The sequence below is a fragment of the Perissodus microlepis genome, chromosome 16 (genome assembly GCF_051167445.1).
Source record: "Perissodus microlepis isolate ML-2025 ecotype Zambia chromosome 16, ASM5116744v1, whole genome shotgun sequence".
Classification (NCBI taxonomy): Eukaryota; Metazoa; Chordata; class Actinopteri; order Cichliformes; family Cichlidae; genus Perissodus; species Perissodus microlepis.
Window position 1 is genome coordinate 29,110,539 of NC_140476.1, and position 19,607 is coordinate 29,130,145.

The window sequence follows — 19,607 nt, forward strand, 5'->3', positions numbered from 1 at the left end:
TCATTTTTTCTTGTTTCTGTGTCGCACTGTTGTTACTCTGGGATTGTTGTACATTAGTGCAAAATGTTGGTGCTAAAAATACACCAGCAGATAATTAAATACGCTCAAGCATGCAAAGTATAGCTCTAGGTGCTGTTACCGGATAGGATTTATTTTTTAGCATCTATTAGCTGTGCAGCTTGCAGTGTTGGGAGCCTTGGGCTGCTCGGAAGCTTTATCATTGCACTGGATGCTCGTCTGTATAAAGGCATTCGTGTGTGTGTGTGTGTGTGTGTGTGTATAATCACAGTGACGACAATAGACATTCACAGCAGCCACTGATATTGTCTGTTGAAGGTCATGGTGCTGTTGTCTTTTCTAGATTGTTCATTGTGTATAAGTGTGTGTGTGGTGGATTGCAGAGTGGCTGATGGCATCAGGTTTCCCAATAGCGAGCGGGCGACCCCAGCCCCATAAATGTCAGCGTGGTTTTGTTTTCTGCAAACAATGTGAAACTGTGCACTGTCCTCCTGTAAGCTACTATAAGCCCTCTGTCTCTCTGTCCTTTTGTATTGTGTGTGTGGCCTGGGAAGCTTACTCTTTAACACATGGGCAGCAAGAGGATCATCAGCTGATATGTGATCATTTTGCTGTAGCGGTGGGATAATTTCGTTGCTAACAATAAAAATCAATGGCCAGGCATTAAATATGCCTGTGCACAGGGTATCAGTATAAAGTGTCTACACAGTCTCTCCTTAGTCTCCTTGTTGTGTTTTAATTCCTCCAGAGCTGTATATTCAACATCTCAAAATGGAGAGAAATAAACACATTGAACACACTGAACATGCTGAACCATGTTAAACGGTTACAAGCATGACGTTCTCTGTGGTTTCTCGAGACCTTTTCACATCTGTCACTTCTGCTCAGTGTATGAAAAGCACAGCGTGCCAGTGGTGGACCTGCCAGTTCTGGTAATCAATGGCAAATACCAGTCTGCTTATATCAATCAATCAATCAATCAATCAGTCTTTATTTATAAAGCACTTTTCATACAAAAAGAAAATGTAGCACAAAGTGCTTTACATGGTTAAAAGCAGCCCACCCCACCCTCCAACTCACTCCCCACACTCTCATTAACATAAACGATGTGAATACACACATATCCCCCCCCCCACACACACACACACACACACACACACGCACTCTTAAAGAGTAAAAATTGGTCTGGGTTCGCATGAGCCAAGTGAGGAAACACTATAACAGGGAGCCGTCTGCGCCGGGAGCCGGTCACAGACCGCAGCCTCCAGGCTGGGCACACAGCAGGAGGGAGGCAAAGAAGCCCCCCAGCCAGGCTGAGAGGACCCCCAGAGACCCAGCAGCCACGGTCGATCACAGCCCCGGTGCAGAGAGCGCCCTCCGAGGAAACACTGGAGATATGACACAATAGGGTATATACAGGGTAAAACGATAAAATAAATAAGAACGGGATACAATATAAATATAAATATAAATAGAGTAAGAAGATTAAAAGATGAATAAGAATAAAATCAATAAATATTAGGTAAAGCCTAAATTAATAATAGAATAGCAGGATAGAATAAATAAGCATAAAATAAATAAACGTTAAGTAAAAGCTAAATTAAAAAGGTGGGTCTTGAGCCTGTTCTTAAAAACATGTACGTTCTCTGCGGCCCTGAGCTCCTCCGGCAGGCTGTTCCACAGACGAGGACCATACCACTGAAAAGCTGCCTCTCCGTGAGTATGTGTCCTGACTTTAGGGACAATCAAAAGGCCAGTACCAGAGGACCTCAGGGTCCGCGAGGGTTCATATGGTAAAAGCAGATCTGAGAGATAAGAAGGCCCAAGACCATTAAGACATTTAAAAACCAATAAAAGAACTTTAAAATCGATCCTGAAACACACGGGGAGCCAATGCAGCGATTCTAAAACCGGTGTAATGTGGGCCCGCCCTCTGGTCTTCGTCAGCACACGAGCTGCCGAGTTTTGTAAAAGACGACCAATACCCGATATCCTATCGGGTATTGGGCACAGGACTCATTAGAGCAGTGGTTCCCAAACTTTTTTCGCTGGGTCCCCCTTTGTTTTACAGAAAAAATGTTCTCGCGCGCACACACACACGCACTAACACACACACACGCACTAACACACACACACGCACTAACACACACACACACACACACGCACTAACACATATTTTGCTCCATTGCGGTTTATTTCACACCTCAAACATTTAGTAAACAATTAAGCAAATACAAGTAATTTGCAGGTAGTAAGAAAATAAACTACTAACTATTTTATGCTACGTCCACACCTACACGGGTATTTTTGAAAACGTAGCTGTTTCGTCCACACAAACGGCGTTTAACTCATTTTTTGCGTTTCCGTGTGGACGAGGAACACAGAGTTCGTCATGCAACGTCAAAGGTATGTGCCTTTTTTCACGTCACGCTGTGCGCCACGTTATTGTTTACATGAGAGGAATTGCAGAATGGCAGATAAACAGTATTTTGTCTCTATCTGCAGGTTTTACACTCTTACATACACACACAGTTACTGTCCCTCCATTTACAAAGGCAGAGGCGTCACAATGTGATTATTTTACATGTAGTTGTTTTTTTCCTGTGTAATAATATTCAACATTGCTATCAATACATTTTTCAAAAAAAATGCCTCTCTGTGCAAAATGGGTTTAAAAACATAAACAGCTGTGGGATACTGTTAGTCCGTGATTTAGACAGGGGAACAAATCGTGGCAGGATCAGCCTGATGTTATTTGTATCCCGCTGTAACTTTACCGTATAAAGAGCTCACATCTCCAAAATGTCAGGAGTAGTTAGTCATTACAACAAGTGTTTGTGAACTAAAAATCAAGAATGTGGGATACTGTTTGTCCGTGATTTGGAGAGCCCAGCGCTGCTCCCTACGAAGGAAAGACCAATTCTGCAGGGGAGACCTACCTCGGTACTTGTGCAGGTGAAACCAAAGGGAAGATATGCTTCACCATATTTTCTAGTCTTTGGCTTAGAATGAAGTTGGTTTGGAAACATATTCAGCGATGCTTCATCTCCTGCTTTGCGTTTGTGTGGGCGCCCGTGCTAGCAGTGTCCAAGTGTTGTTTTGTTTTGTTTTTTCCCTTTTCATGCCGCCCCCACCCCCCTCTGCAATGCCCCACACTTTAGGAAGGTCTGCATTAGAGGGTTTCAGGCCCTCAGGCCACCCTCATGAAGTCTTTTTCTGATTGTTTGATCAGAGACATTCGCAACAGTGTCATGCAGAAGGTCAATTTTTTGGCTCTGGCAGTGCTCGTTCTGTTCCTTCTTGGAACTTCTACGGCCCTGTCCAGCTCTCCTGAGTAACTTCCTGTCTCCTGGAATGTCCCCCATGCTTTTGATACTGTCCTGGGGAAAACAGCAAACCTCCTGGCAATGGCGGATGTTGATATGCCATCCTGGTGGAGCTGGACTACCTGTGCAACCTGTGTAGGGTGCTTTTGTGTGACAAATATACCTCTAGGTGCTGTTAACGGATAGGATATGTTAAAACAAAACAAAAAAAAGATGGCGTTGAAGTCTTAAGAGTCACAGGTAGGTAACTAACCCCTTCAACTTGGGTGCGAGCACAACTGTAAGAGTGAATCTTTACTCTTATGTTTTTTTTGCATTGTGACTGTTCCGAACTTTGTGATGTTGAAGGTAAAATGGACCAGAAAGCTTTCACTGAATGCTTTATCTTAGCATGACGTGTTGTCTAACAGTCATCTAACAGTTCTTCTCTTTCTTTCACAAGTCAGCTCTAAATCCAACTTCCTTTGCCTTCAGGTTGCTGTCAGCGGTGTTGAGGACGTCAGAAGTGGAATCCAGGGCAACCAGAGCGAATCTGACGGAGCTTTTGAGCCCGCAAATGGGGAAGGACATCGTGTGGTTCCTCAGACGATGGGCTAAGACGTATCTGCTCGTGGACGAGAAGCTCTATGGGCAGGTATAAGGCTGAGCTAACAGATCGCTTCATCAATCAGATCTTTTCTACACTGTCGCTGTAATACACATTTTTGCACCAGTTGGCATTTTTCTCCAATAATGGCCATAAAGCAGGCAGTCGTCTTCTATCCAGCTCATCCTTTTCTACCCTTCCTCAGATCAGCATCCCCCTCAGCACAGCGTTTGGTGCCGACACAGAGGGGGCCCAGTGGATTGTGGGATATCTCCTGGAAAAGGTGATCAACAACCTGACCGTGTGGAGCTCAGAGGCTGAGCTAGCCAACGACACCGTGGAGCTGCTGGTGACGCTGGTAGAGAAGCGGGAGAGGTAAGAACATGTTACTCTTTGATAGACAAATAATGTTTTCAGGTACTCGGAAATAAATGTTCAGTATTTAAACTGAATGTTTAGATGACCTTCCCATTCCAATGACACATTTGTTACCCATAACATAACCATATATAATTTAACCATGAGCATGTTTTCTTGCTTTTCAAAAATATTACATCTCTCTTCACATCTTGTGTTGATAAATGCAGATTTTTATAAGAAAATCAATTCTTTTCTCTGGTTAGCACTGGGCAGGAGTTACACTGGATCGTCAGACTCTAACAGACCCATTGCCTCCCTCTCCATTCAGGGCAAACATCGTGGTGCAGTGTGAGAGCTGGTGGAACCTGGCGAAGCAATTTGCCAGCCGCAGCCCACCTCTCCACTTGCTGTCCAGCTCCGTGCAGAGGACTCTGATGAAGGCTCTGGTCCTGGGAGGCTTTGCACAAATGGACTCTGATGCCAAGCAGCAGTACTGGGCTGAGGTGTGCTGATACGTGTAGAAGTACTTAAGTGATTTACTGATTAATGATTGTTTAGTAGTAGTGGTTGCACTGGGGGGAAAAAGCAAAGTAAATGAAGTCTTAGTCTTAGTACAGTGAAACAGGAGAATTAGCAGAAGAGTAAAATGTAAAAGGCTGTGACATTTTGGTAATGAGCGGCGTTGCTAAGAAGCAGTCAATGTGTGTCTCTGTGCATCGGATAATTGTTTCAAGTGCTTGTGACGCATTAAGTTGTTTTCCCGTATAAAGTGGGTTTGATCTGTTTGTTTGCAGCCTGCTTCTCCAGCTACTTGCACAGTTTTATCTTTCTGTAGCATCGTCGCTGTATTTTTATATCTTGTTTTTAACTTACAGCTCTAAAAATCACAAATTTATCCTTTCAAAAAATATCAAATTATTTAGTCCTGTTTAGAGATGAGGAGCTGCACAGAGTTCAGTGAGCTATGAGGATTAGGACAGATGGATGAAGTCGATAATATTCCTGCGTTTAGTCTTTCTCCCGTGTGTATAACATGATCCTCGCCGTGATCCTGGAGGTCCTTTTCTTAATAAGCTGACAGTAGTAAACGGGGGTGCAAAGCCACAATGACTCCAAAGTAATTATGGTGAGTGTAGGAGTGAGGTCGCAGCTGTCGGTCCATACAGCTGTTCTGTCTGAAGTCAGATCGCTCTGTGTTTGGAAGTAGAGCGAAGCACCTGACAACTGATCAAACACGGCTTTGGTTGATCTCTACTGTAGTGATGTTTGTTTACATGGACAGAAAATTCTCTTTTATCCTACTTGTTCAAGTCACTTTGTTTGATTGAGTTCAGACAAACCCTTTAAAGGGTTACAAGGAGGGTCTTGAATATCCTCCACGCAGTTACACCATCACCAGTCTGAAACATCACAGCAGAAATTGAGACTCATCACCAAATTTGGTGAGCCTGACATTACATCAACAAGGCATATGTGCCCAGAGAATTTCCTCTCTTTTTTTGTGGATCATCTTCTGTAAATCCAGAGATGGTTTTGTTGGGAAAATCCTGTAGGTCAGCAGTTTCTCAAATGCTCCAACAAGCACGTCGGACTCCAACAGCCATGCCATGTTCAAAGTCCCATAAACCACCTTTCATCCCCATTCTCGGTTGAACTTAAGAAGGTTATTTTGCCAGTATCTGCAAGTGCAATGGGTTGCTGCGCTTTTTGCTAACAAGCAACAGTTGTGCCTAATTAAGTGGCCAGTGATTCTATATTATAGTCAAATACATTGTACTCTGTAGCTCTAATGCATTGTCTCGCCATCTGACCTTCTGTCTGTCGTTGCAGGTGCTTCACCCGCTCCAGCAGCGTTTTCTTAACCTCATCAACCAAGAGAACTTTGCTCAGATCAGCCAAGAAGAAGCTGTCAAACAGGAAATCGTCGCTACGTTGGAGGCGTTGTGTGGCATCGCAGAGGCGACGCAGATCGACAACGTGGCCTCGCTCTTCTCTTTCCTCATGGACTTCCTGTCCAGCTGCATTGGCCTCATGGAGGTAACAGAATCTAAACCTGTAGATATAGAGATTGAAAATGTGACGTCATTCAGGGGTAAAACCGCAAAGAATTCTGGGAACTCGTGGCAAGAGGTACTAGCGCACGCAGGCTTTCAATTGAAATCAGTTACACAGCGATAAAAAGAAACACAAAAAATGGCAAGAAGCTGTTGTTTTATTAACTGCAATAGCCGGTCGCATGACAGCCACGGGAAGCCGACGGGTAAAGAGATCGGTTGTTATTGGATTACGTCGTTGAAGAGAAATTGTTCGAGCCATGTTTCCGAAGTAAAAAGAGGCGACGGATGGCCTGGATTGCAGACCAAATATAACGTCCCAGAACACTCCAGCTCACATGTTAGTCTGCTCCAAGCAAAACACTGACAAAGGTCAGTGTTTTGTTGTAGTTAATACGTCATTTTTCTTAACATGCTTGTAACCTATATCAACAATTAAGTCTGGCGCTGAACAGAAATTGTATTGCTATGCTCCTTGTTTATTGTGCATAAATAGTGAATTGTCCTGACAGAATATTGCGTTTCGCTTCATTTATTACCATGGTACATTGACAAAAACATATACTTTTATTCACAGGATATAACTGTTTTTTTGTATCACTAATTGCCCAGTACGATTACAGCATACAATATTACTGTCACTGCTACATTTCTGTAATGCGAACCAGAAATTATTTCTACTGCTAATTAATTACCGTTGAGCTCAAAGGTCCTATTAATAAACGGTTAACGAATGTGTATTTATGAAGAGGATTTGTGAGACTGGTAAACTTATGATACGTACGATGGTCGTTCGTTCTACACGGTGCATTTCAAGGTCCTGTACCCATCCGTCGGTGAACTGTACCTGGGCTTGTTGCAGTGACCTGAAGTTACTAAACTTCATGAGTGCATGCACTCACTCCAAGAACCGTATAATTATAAATATGAGCGTGGTGAAAGTTGGGCAGCACGCTAACGTCTTTTGTCCACTCTGTGTGCTCGTAAGGGTCTAACCCTTTCACTCCTTTGATTTTTTTCCTCGTATCTTTTCTTTGACTTTTCGTTGAGTCTGTCTTTGTACGGACCGGCATTGTTCTCCTTCGTTTTGTACATAACTTTTTTGGGGGGCAAAGAAAAAGCAAGAAGGTATTGGAACCGGAGAATGAAGGTTTGCGGTGCTCCAAATGCTTGCATTTGATGCGGTACTTGGATTGTTTTGCCACGAGTTCCCGGCATGCAATGCGCAAAAGTCACGTGGTCTGTCAATCTCTATTGAGCTGAATTAAAACCTGAATCTGATCTGACAACACCTTTTTTTTCTTTTGTCACCCAGGTTTACAGTAACACACCGGAAACAATCAACCTCATCATTGAGGTTTTTGTGGAAGTGGCTCACAAACAGATCTGTTACCTGGGAGAGGTGAGAGACGTTTCCACTGTTACCTGCAGACAAGGTTTTAAAGTATAAAATGCTGGTGGTTTTCCATCTGGCATAGAAACAAACTCCAACTGTATGTCCAAGACTCACTTAATATATTTCTGAAGAAGAAAAAACTGCACTGACAACCAAACATAGGATTTTCAATTTAACACCATCAAACGCAAATCTTGGATCACTTTGAAACTTGGTGACTCTGACCTCAAGACTAAGGTCAGAGGTCTATTTTCCTGAAGATTTTGTAAACACAATCACTTGAGAAAGATGTCACCTAGGGTTTTCAAATTGATACCATAGAGGATGTAGGTTAGCATTTTTATCGTCATGGAAGCACAGATGTAATAGTGGTCACTTGTGTACTCCTGATTCAGACCAAGTCCATGAAGCTGTACGAGGCGTGCCTAACGCTGCTGCAGGTCTACTCCAAAAACAACCAGAGCAGGAAGCGAAGCGATGCCACGGCCGAGGAGGACCAGTACCAGGACCTGCTGCTCATCATGGAGCTGCTCACAAACCTGCTCTCCAAAGAGTTCATTGACTTCAGCGACACAGGTGAGGTTTTTAAAAAATATATATTTTGTGTATTTTTCCTCTTAAAAAGAAGACGTTGCTAAAGTTTAAACTTGACCAAGTGGCTGTGCGTTCTAGATGATGTGTTTCGAAATCAAGACCAGGGAACACCAGCATCCAATCGAACAGTATCCGCTGCAGATGTCGTTCTCTATGGTGTCAATATAGTTCTTCCACTCATGTCTCAGGACCTGCTCAAGGTAAAACATAATCACGGATGTCTCTTTATATATTGATATAATATCATGTCTGTGACATATGTGAGCTCACGCTGATCCTGTTCTCGTTATTTTCCAGTTCCCGTCTTTGTGTAACCAGTACTACAAACTCATCACCTTCATCTGTGAGATCTTTCCAGAAAAGATCCCACAGCTGCCAGAAGACCTCTTCAAGAGCCTCATGTTCTCCCTGGAGCTGGGAATGACCTCGTATCCTCTTGCTGTGCCAGCAGTATTGATTGTTATGGTGGGATTTATGAGAGAATATCCACATATTGGCTGTAGAGGTGGGCGGATTGATCCAAATATCGATAGCATTGATCTCAACGCTGGTATTGATATCGGTTTGATACTAGTGGAATAGGATCAATCCTTTTTCTATCCTTTAAGTTCAGTATGTAGCCTGCATAATTACATAATTACATAGAACTGTTGACATAGATGTTGTCTGGAATACGGCAACAATCTTTCTAAATACTCAGAAGGCCACACCACAGGAGATTTGTTCTTTACTTGCACTTAGAGTCGTTTTCCTGTTTGCCTGCTGCAGCTGTGGACGAGCCTGTCGACAGGCAAAAAAGAAATTGTCAAAATAGTTTGTGCTCCTTAACATCTGTTTCAGGATGAGTTCTGAAATCAGCCAGCTGTGTTTGGAGGCTCTGTCTCCTCTGGCTGAACAGTGCGCTAAAAACCAGGAGAAGGACTCTCCTCTCTTTATCGCCACCCGTCATTTCCTCAAGGTACAATACGCACTTCATGTTGTCATGACAGCATTACAATAAAACTTTTATAAAGGAAGAAGGGGGGGAAGAGTACTAATAAGTAAACAAATGCACACCAGCTCACACCGTCCTCTGTGCACTCAGTTGGTGTTTGACATGCTGGTCCTGCAAAAACACAACACAGAGATGACTGTGGCGGCAGGAGAAGCCCTCTACACACTCGTGTGCCTGCACCAGGTGAGTAACACACAGTGAATACAGCTCAGTGAAAATCTTTTTTCCCTCCCTCTCTTGTTCTGTGCAACAAATGAAGGCTTTTAAGATGCTGAAGGTCTTTCTTTTTGAAGGTTCCCAGTCTCTGCTTTTGTTCAGCTTCTAAATTGGAATTTCTTTTCTAAGCAGCATTTTAAAATGTGGGCTTCATCAAATACAGAAGTGCTTCAGGCTGAAACCCACAACTGTGCCGTTATTAACACACTTTTACTCAGTGGCAAAAATGTGTTGATTACTGGACATAAAGCTTTTTGGGTTTTTTTCCTCCTTTTTTGCGCGCTTTTAGCAAATGATTCAAACAAGCTGGCTTTCTGTTTCTGCCTTTCAGTTAAATGTGACGGCACATTTAAATGTAACAACTGTATATGTAAGAAAATCCCTTTACTGGGACCTGAGTTGCTCCTGGCGTGCAGGCACAGTTTTCATAAATGACACAAGAAGCCCTCTAGTGGCTAGTTTGCAAAAACACAGCCGCACAAAAACTTGACCAGTTTTGTGATGTGTGAGTAGTTATTCTTTCAACCAGAGCTATTACATCAGGCATAAAGTGGTTGAAAGATTTGCAGATTCCAATTATGTATTTATTTATATACTTATAATACTGACTTTTAGCGTATAGTGACAACTAAAAGGCCACATGACATTAATACCCAAAGATAAAACATTTTGGATGTTATTTTCATGACAGTAAACAACTAATATTCATTAAATCTATTTTCTGAATATCCATCCATCCATCTTCTTGCACTTATCCGGGGCCGTGTCGTGGGGGCAGCAGCCTAAGCAGAAAAGCCCAGACCTCCCTCTCCCCAGCCACCTCCTCCAGCTTGTCCAGGGGAACACCAAGGGGTTCCCAGGCCAGCCGAGAGATATAACCTCTCCAGCGTGTCCTGGCTCTGCCCCGGTGGGTCATGCCCAGGAAGGATACCTGTCAGATGCCCAAACCACCTCATCTGGCTCCTTTCAATATGGAGGAGCAGCAGCTCTACTCTGAGCCCCTCCCAGATGGCTGAACTTCTCACCCTATCTCTAAGGGAGAGGCCAGCCACCCTTTGGAGGAAGCTCATTTCTGCCGCTTGTATCTGCGATCTTGTTCTTTCGGTCGCTACCCACAGCTCATGACCATAGGTGAGGGTAGGGATGTAGATCGACCGGTAAATTGAGAGCTTCGCTTTTACACTCAGCTCTCTCTTCAGCACGAAGGACCGGTACAGCGTCGATCTCCTACTCCCCTCGTGAACAAGACCCCGAGATACTTGAACTCCTCCACTTCTTTTCTCATTAAATCCTCTGGAAACTACTAGTGTTCATTTTTATAAAATAATGAATACTTTATTTAAAAGTTGGGAAATTTTACAGAATTGCAAGCAGAGATAACGACATGTGACTATGACGTGTACGCTGCAGTGGATTACACTGTAAACTGCAACATTGAATCTTGTGTATGTTTTGTTCAAAGGTTTCTTTTTAACAATATAAATTATAAAATTAAAACAATTTTTCTGTTTATTATAATGAAAGAGGGATAATACTATCTGCTTTAACCCTTGCCTTCGTTTGACACTAATCTGATGCTACATTGGTTTTCCATGTCAGGTGGAGTACTCGGAGCTGGTTGAGACCCTGCTGTCCTCTCAGAGAGACGCCATAATCTACCAGCGGTTAGCCGACGCCTTCAACAAGCTGACAGCCAGCAGCACGCCACCCACCATGGACCGCAAGCAGAAGGTTGCCTTCCTCAAAAGCCTGGAGGAGTTTGTCGCCAACGTCGGCGGCCTGCTCTGCGTAAAATAACCACTGGAAAACCAAACCGGCCTCTAATCATCGTCGTTCTGAAAAGCAACCAATCAAAGACGCCCCCTGCTTCATCCCTGAGAACTATGGGTAGAAGGGACGGCTGACAGCCTCGGAGGACCTCTCTGGCAGCTGGGGCGGGTTGATCTCATGCCTGAATGTTTACCCTGTTTTCACCTCCTTGGATGTCTTTTTTTTTTTTCCCCCTTTTCCTTTCCTACTGTTACACCCGCCTGCCCAGCACGATCAGCAGACGCGATGAAGAGGAGGAGGAGCTAATTGTGGAGACTAAACTGCTGAGCAGATGGACTCAGAGGTTCATGTTAGACTGAAGCAACTGAGCACGGACTGTCAAGCAGCAGCCGATGATTGCTGTTGTCCTCCCTTTCCACCTCCTCCTGCTCCTCCTCCCCCTCCTCATGTGCCTGGAACTTTCTGGAGCGCGCGCGCACACACACACACACACACACACACACACACACACACACACACACACACAGGAACATAGAGAGCGACACTAAGGGCAAAACAAGTTGCTGTTCTTCAGGTTTTGTATGCAGTTAGAGGCATTAGAGGGGCCAACCCACCCTAGTTCAAACACACACACACACACACACACACACACACACACACACACACACACACACACACACACACACGTCACCCCAGTCCTTCCCAGAGTGCCTTTGTTCTGCCGATTGTTCTCTATGTGTGTGTGTATGTGTGTTATAAGGAGAGAGAATCATGCCATACGAAAAATGACAACCAGTAAGGACTGTGCCTGCCAAAAACCTAAGAAGACATACAAAGCATGAGGTGTGGCCGGCTGTCTTTGAGGCTGCTGATGCACTCGGAACAGGAGGACATTTGTTTGTTGGGAACGTCAGAAAACCAAATTGAGATTGTTTGACTAAAGGGTGTAAATATCTATAAATATATGTTTTCAAGGCTGATACCCTTCAGAAATGTACGTTACGGGGATTAAAGATGATGGAAATGTTTTTATACACCAGTAAAAGGCAGGCAGAGATGTACGAGTTCAACAATGTATGAATTCGGCTAAAGAGGGAGCAATTTTCTCGCTGTTGACCTTTGCTGTTTGATATAGTTTGTTTTTTTTTCCCTTCCTATTTGGATTGTAGTTTATATTGTGGCCCCCTTGCCTCTGGACACGTGAAGGCCAGAGACAGATGGCGCCTTGAAAGTTTAGCAGGATGATTTTATTAGTATTTTTCTACAGCAGCACCTCCACCCGATCACTCTTCAACACACACACTGGATATTACAGAGACTGTTTAGTTGAAGGACAGCAATAACAAACCAAATAAAAAGGATCAGAGCCACTTGCTGAAGCATTATGTTGGAGACAGAACCCTCCTCGTTCACAGTCCTATCCCTGTTATTGTAGATGGCTGTTTTGTTAATGAAGTGTAAAGTGTACATAAACGTATTGTATAAAACGTCCTGGCTTCTGTACTTTCTTTGACATGTGCGCTGGCTGTAGTAAATGGCAGATTTGTCGATTGTTCTACAGCAGACCTTTGAGTCTGCAGACTGTGAAGGCAGATACGTTTCAAGACATCCTGATCAGTCTTTGTTTTTTGTTTGATCCTCTTTTTTTTAAGGCAGAACTTTTAAAAGATTACGGAAAGATTTTCATTAAAAGAAATGATCAGAAGTGGAGGATTGCCCAATCTAGAAGTGATCTGGATCCAGGAATCTTTGGAAGGATTCTTTACAAATGTAAGAAAAGACTAAACTGGTCTTTACAAATACGTATCCGACTGAGTTAGTATTAATGTTGTCAAGAAAGCATCTCTTTCTGGATCCTGGGAATCGGTTAATGGGTGGTTTTAGTTTTAGCTTTGGCAAGAGTATGGAAGTGCTTATAACCTCAAAAGGTTTTATTTCAGAAACGGAGTAGAAAGTAGAAATCTTTCTATATTTACAGCTTATTTTGAATTGTTACACTATAAATGTTGTGGTTTGTAGTGAGCTTCACATTTTATTATAGCTGGAACCAACCAGTAGATTATTTCAGGGGTAAATGTTTGATGGGGGTTCAAAATTTAGGAATATTCAAAATTGAGAATATTTGGGGTCTCGTAGATGTGTGTGTACATACCCAGCAACTCTGTTAACCTGCGAAGAGAGCTCATTGATTGTTTCCAGCTTACTGTAAAGACGACCCAGGACTACACACCACCATCTGCTGTGATGCTGCTCTGCTACAGGTGCTGCAGACAGCTCAGAAGATCATAAACAATGGCGTGGAAGTCATTCTGCTGGACAAATTGTGTGATAACAAATTAAAAAGTGTTCTGCTTATAATTATGTTCTGTTTAAATGTAAAACAAAATCACAGAACAACATTTGCACTGAATGATGAAGTTCCACAGGGTTCTGTCCTGGGACCAATTCTAATTACTTTATATTTATCCCTAAGGCAGTATTGTTAAGATTTTTTTTATTTATTTTTTTACCTTCCAATATATGGTACCGTGAGAATACCGTCCAATGGACATAAAAGTACTCTTCCAGCAATAAGTAGATTCCCAAAAACACTTGCCACATTTCAACATGGCGTGCAGAGTGTCCTTAAAAAAATTAGGAAACTGAAAAAGTGGATGACCAAAGAAGTGCAGAGACTGAAAAACGAAGCCCACCAACAGGAGATAAACGGTATATAAAAGTCCTGACCTGAGAGTTTCATGTGGATCAGTGCATCTTCAGCTGATCTGGCTACGGCTACTGAAGCATGACAAATTACACAAGAACTGGACTAAAAATCAGCAACAATGGGTCCGATCAAGATCGCAAATTTGCTGTGTTTAACATTGTCATCAGTACTTATGGAGGAGGTCAAAAGATAGGTATAACAATATCTACAAGCATCTGTAAAACATGCTGGAGGCTCTTTCATGTTCTGGGGCTGCATTTTAGCCAGTAGTGTTGGGGACCTTGTCAAAACTGACTCTGGAGCAGAACCTTGACAATACTGAAGCCGTGTGGGATCATCTTAACATAGAACAGAACAAAAGACAGCCAACATGCAAAGAAGAGCTTCGAATGTCCGCAAAGAAGCCTGGAGAACGTTTCCTGAAGACTACTTAAAGAAATTACAAGAGAGCTTGGCTAAGAGTTCAGGCTGTGATGAAGACTGCAAATGTATTTCTTTCTATGTGTCCAGATATTTTTAATAAATCACTGCACCTATTTCCCATTTTCCCAGAGAAACATAAAGAAGTGGAGAGTTGCTCAGGGCTTTTGCACAGTTATGTATTTTAAATAAATAAATAGAGCCAATTTAGCTGGGACTGAGGAGGAAGGTTCTTTGTTGTTTATCAGTATCGTCTTTGTAGTACCTTAAACACACACATACACACAGTCATGTACATCCACATATTTACCCGCACACAACATCCTTCTCACCGCATCCACAGCCACTAAACCATTAACAGCTGCCGATTGCTACAAAACATACAAATGCGTTTTTCTAGAGTTTGAGTCAGCTGGTTTCTCAGATCATTAAACCAACATTTGATCCTGTGTCACAGCACCAAGCTGTGGCTTTCAGACAGGTGGGACTCGGTGGAGCTTCAATTAATGAATTCATAAAATGTAAGAGAAGAGAAACAATAAATCAAGTGGATTCTTTAAAAAAAATAAATTGTTAAATTAAAAAATACTTGTTTTTATGATAAAATACACAATTTCCCGTACATCTGTGGACTGATTAATCGACTCGATTTGGATTTCTTTCCAGCTGCACTGAAGCTGTAGCTACGTTAGTGATTGCGTCATTATTCTGCGACTACTCACGTGTTGACAACAGAGAAGTGCAGATTGGAAGCAGCTACTGATCAGGTATGTTTCTTTTGGGTCAGTATATGAGCAGGGTCGACAGACTCGTCTCGTGGACCTTTAACCGGCGATGTTAATTTTGACCCACGGGTCCGTTTCTGTCACGTGATCTTTTAATTCGGCCTTGAAATGCCGCTTTTCCCTCGGTGTGAGGACACTAACCCTAACCCTAAAGAAAAGAAATGTTCTCCAAAGTTTTGCATCAAGGGACAGGAAAGGAGGGGCATCACCTTACACATACGGTGAAAAAAAATAAGGATGAACCAAAATGTGTCTATCAAGTCAAAACAAGCTTACAATGTAAGCGTAAATGTAAAATCACAATGTAACAGGTGGAAAGCAGTCAGACTGAGACAGGATGTGAAATGGAGAGACCCATTGTTATGGATTTCTGGTGGGAAGGAGTTCCCGAGGCTCTAGACCAATGGTAGGAGATCTATAAGTGCAGATGTGTGTGTGGGCATGCAAACGTTCATGCTGCATACAGCCTTAAAGATATTACTACAGTATTTAAGTCAGTGGAGCTGCTGAAGGAGTGTGACGTAACTAATGGAGGGAGTTCTGGACCAGTTGAAGTTTAATGGGCTTCAATTTAATTAAATTAAGTTTTATTTATAAAGAGCCAACAACCACAGCAACAGTCACCTTAACTGACTTTATATTATATGGTAAAGATCCCACAACAATACAGAGAAAACCACAACAATCAGATGACCTCCTTTGAGTAAGCACTTGGCGACTGTGGGAAGGAAAAACTCCCTTTTAACAGGAAGAAGCCTCCAGCAGAACTAGGCTGGGGGGCGGCCATCTGCCATGACAGGTTGGGAGTGGGGCTTGAGAGGAAGACCAAAAAGAATAGAGTTACAGTAATCAGTATGGGACATAACCAAGGTGTGAACAAGGATGGCAGTACTGTTAGGTGTGAGAGATGAACGGAGGCGATGAATGTTACAAAGTGTGATGTCACTGATGTGTGCTTGAAACGAAAGTGTGCTGTTAAGAACAACACCCAGACTCTTGACCTGTAGTGAGGCAGAAACTGAGGAAAAATTGTTACATTTTTAGACAAAGTGCAGTTTTAACACTGGTTAGTTTGATAGTGCTGTTGGAGAATGAGGATTTGACTTCCTAGAGGCAAACACAGATGGCGCTGGGTACATGAGTGCTGCTAGGTTTGGTAGACAGGTGTCAGCATAACAATGGAAACTAATGTTAACTTTATGGAAGATATGACCAAGAGGAAGTAGAGGAGGATAAATAGCAGAGGGCCCAGGAGAGATCCATGAGGAACATTGTTAATAACTGAAAATGGACGGGACATTTTTGAGTGTGGCCAGAGAGATAGGATTCAAACCAGTTTAAAGGTTTGTCAGTGATTCCAGTAGGAGCTAGTCTGTCCAGAAGGGTGTTATGGGATATAATATCAAACGCTGCACTCAGATCAAGAAGGTTAGTAGTCCGGAGTCAGCTCCTATGAGGTGGTCATTAGAGATTGTAGACACAGTGAGATGCTGAAATAGCCTTTCTCTGGAGTGAATGTTATTTAGATTAAAGCCACATTTATCTTTGTTTGATTACAACCCTATGAGAAAACAGCTAATACCCCTTTTAAACAGGGGGTCTGAATAGTGGGTGGGTGAGATTTCCTTGCTTACAGAACCAGTAGTGTGCCTGAGATGGCCTTGTTAGGCATATCCCCCCTCTATGACCTTTCAAATATTCAACAATAGAAAAAGTGTTTGAAACTGAGTGTTTACAGCGGTCTGCTCAGCTTTGGCTGCTCAGGGATTCCTGAAACATACGCTGACAAATAACCATGTTTTTTACAGTATGACATCTTATAACAGTGCATCTAAAGAGAAAATCGTAAAAAGAATATACACGCAATAACCAGAAGTTTCTTCCTTCCTCTTCCGCTCATCTGCATTGTCCTGCTCCTTCAGCCATGAGCGACAGCGATGACGATGTTCCCACTCTGTCAGCTCACACTCTGGCCGCCCTGCAGGAGTTTTACAATGAAACGAAGGTTGTTACGGATCACAGCGCTGCACCCACAGACCAGTTTGCTGTGGGAGCCGTGGAGGAGGACTGGGTGAGTTTACTGTGTTTTGTGTTTATTTTTAAGAAGTTCAACTATTAAAACAAGACAAACCATTAATAATCACAAGGATGACCAATTCTAAACCAAATTTGCACGAAAGAGTGAAACAGACCTTTTTATTTGGAGGGTTTAATTCAGCTCATTGTCAGTAAATCGCAGTAATGTGACGGACTTAATGAAAAGTGAATGTCGGTAACAGATGTCTGTCTGTGCATGTCCACCAGGGGATGAGCCAGTTCTGGTACAGCGACGAGACAGCAACACAGTTAGCCGAGGAGGCGGTACGAGAGGCTGGAGAGGGAGGAAGGTAAAACCTCGCACACCCACATGAACACGCTGCTCGGATGTCATTAGCTGTTTTTCATTTAGTGAAACAGGATAAAAATACGCTTGAGTTCTGTGACCATGTAGAATCGACGTTTGGTTTTGCTGATTGGCGAGCACTTTGTGCTTTGTGCCTCCTTTCCTCTCAGGATAGCATGCCTGAGCGCGCCCAGCGTGTACCAGAAGCTGAAGCAGGGTGTGGTGGACGGTTCAGATCGGGTGTCTGCCGTGGTGTTGGAGTACGACCGCCGCTTCGCCTCCTACGGAGAGGACTTTGTGTTCTACGACTACAACGAGCCGCTGTCTCTTCCGGACAGCGTGTCTCCTCACAACTTTGACATTGTCCTCGCTGACCCACCTTACCTGTCCGAGGAGTGTCTGAGCAAAGTGACCCAAACCATCAAATACCTGAGCAAAGGCAAAGTGCTGCTGTGCACAGGTGAGACCCAAACAAGCTCTGATGATGGCACATAAGTAGTTTCCTCACAGAGAGAAGCCTCTGATCATCGTCTAACAACACAGTCTGTCTGTATGAGTCAAGAATAAATGCTAGCTTCTTTGATGTCACAATGAACGAGCGGCACAAGCTGCTAAAAAAAAAACTAGATTAGATGTGAAATTAAGTATTAAACAGTGTTTTTTTGGTGTGTTTTTAACATCTGGTGTTTGTGGTGTTTCTCAACAACAGGAGCCATCATGGAGAATCTGGCAAAAGATCTCCTGGATGTAAAAATGTGCAGCTTTTTGCCCAAACACAACAGGAACCTGTCCAATGAGTTCCGCTGTTTTGTCAACTACCCGTCCCGCCTACTGTCCTGCTGAGGAGCCGGGCGTCCATCAGATCGACGCTTCGTTCCGAGCTCATGGAGGAGGGACGACACGTGGACGTTTTGCAGCGAAAGCCAGCCGCAAGACACGTAATTTTAAAGGGGGAACTCCAACCATCTCACATGAAGATCAGCGTTCTCTTCACGAATACACCGAGAATGGAAAAAAATAATCCCAGTGTCTCGCCGTCATCCTGATGTCTGGGCTTTGGTTTGATGACTGTAAGTTTGTGATACAGACTGGTTGCGTGAACTTTTGAAGACATGGACTTTATTTCAAGACCAAAGGTTGAACAAAAAGATGATAAGAGGCATTATGGTTCATGTAAGCTTCAGTGTTTTTCATGGTTTATTCATACAAGAGACTAAAAGTTGGGTTAATCACTGTTTTTAAATGCTACACTGCTCGAGTAGCTTTTAAGTAATAACTCTGAAAGTCTAGTCCATCTCAGGTTTTGATACCAATTCAGAGCAGATTACTGTTAGTTATTTAATCTGACTAAATCATGAAAGACTTTTGGTCAGGTCAGCTCTGTCAGGTGGCAAAATGAGCGAGTAGAAGAAAAGAGTTCACGGGAATAGATCACCCCGTTCAGCAAACACCCAGAAGGGTGACGAGTACATCAGCTGTTTAGTATTAAAGAAGCAGCAGGAACAACTTTTTCTTTTTCTAAAAAACTTTTATTTTTGAACCGCTCAGAAAGCTCAGCTGTTAAACAATTGGGCCCTACTGGGAAACATACAAGTGTTACTTTCTTGTACAGTTACCCAGATAAGTGAGGTAACAGTCGCAAATATTTGATGTTTGCTCTTATTAAAGTGTCTGAATAACATGAAGCGTGGGCTTGTTGCTCTGATCACCTGAGAAAGTTGCAGTTGTTGTACAGCAGCAGGTGGCAGCATTGATCAGCTCATTCAGAAGTGAGGCCCTCTGTTGTTGTTTGCTTTCGTTTTGAAAGGTCTGGATCACCTAAATAACAACTACCTCCCATTTTATTTTTTTTTACTGCAGCTTGTCATGCAGAGGCAAAACTATCTGCGTTACTTGATATGAGAGTTGTTAAATAAAACATGTGCCTCTGTACTTTTGCCAGAAGCAGACCTTCAGTTTTTATGGTGTAGTATTTGTCAAAGTTTCATTCAGTTTGTT

The 19,607-nt window shown here is 43.0% G+C and overlaps 2 protein-coding genes across 2 annotated transcripts in view; both read left to right on the forward strand.

Moving 5' to 3' along the window:
• Window positions 1–12,801, forward strand: part of xpo4 (exportin 4) — a 57,027-nt gene extending 44,226 nt beyond the window's left edge. Inside the window, exons 14-24 of the mRNA XM_084908905.1 lie at window positions 3,819–3,978; window positions 4,136–4,305; window positions 4,619–4,793; window positions 6,121–6,327; window positions 7,660–7,746; window positions 8,136–8,316; window positions 8,413–8,534; window positions 8,632–8,762; window positions 9,175–9,292; window positions 9,419–9,511; window positions 11,144–12,801. Of these exons, the coding sequence (XP_084765031.1) occupies window positions 3,819–3,978; window positions 4,136–4,305; window positions 4,619–4,793; window positions 6,121–6,327; window positions 7,660–7,746; window positions 8,136–8,316; window positions 8,413–8,534; window positions 8,632–8,762; window positions 9,175–9,292; window positions 9,419–9,511; window positions 11,144–11,341 (1,642 nt within the window). The 3' untranslated portion in view covers window positions 11,342–12,801. The remainder of the gene's footprint in view (window positions 1–3,818; window positions 3,979–4,135; window positions 4,306–4,618; window positions 4,794–6,120; window positions 6,328–7,659; window positions 7,747–8,135; window positions 8,317–8,412; window positions 8,535–8,631; window positions 8,763–9,174; window positions 9,293–9,418; window positions 9,512–11,143) is intronic.
• A 2,304-nt stretch (window positions 12,802–15,105) lies between these two features.
• On the forward strand, window positions 15,106–19,541 carry eef1akmt1 (EEF1A lysine methyltransferase 1). The gene is made up of 5 exons (XM_084908518.1): window positions 15,106–15,208; window positions 17,149–17,297; window positions 17,531–17,613; window positions 17,780–18,069; window positions 18,319–19,541. The coding sequence occupies exons 2-5, from the start codon at window positions 17,151–17,153 to the stop codon at window positions 18,450–18,452; spliced, it is 654 nt and encodes a 217-aa protein (XP_084764644.1). The 5' UTR covers window positions 15,106–15,208; window positions 17,149–17,150; the 3' UTR covers window positions 18,453–19,541.
• Window positions 19,542–19,607: the final 66 nt, after the last annotated feature.

What these genes read in the sequence shown, in the direction of transcription:
- eef1akmt1 (XM_084908518.1), top strand. Translation starts at nt 17,151, where the DNA reads ATGAGCGACAGCGATGACGATGTTCCCACTCTGTCAGCTCACACTCTG. An exon ending in GAGCCGTGGAGGAGGACTGG is followed by an intron (nt 17,298 to 17,530) that starts GTGAGTTTACTG and finishes CATGTCCACCAG; the next exon opens with GGGATGAGCCAGTTCTGGTA. An exon ending in CAAAGTGCTGCTGTGCACAG is followed by an intron (nt 18,070 to 18,318) that starts GTGAGACCCAAA and finishes TCTCAACAACAG; the next exon opens with GAGCCATCATGGAGAATCTG.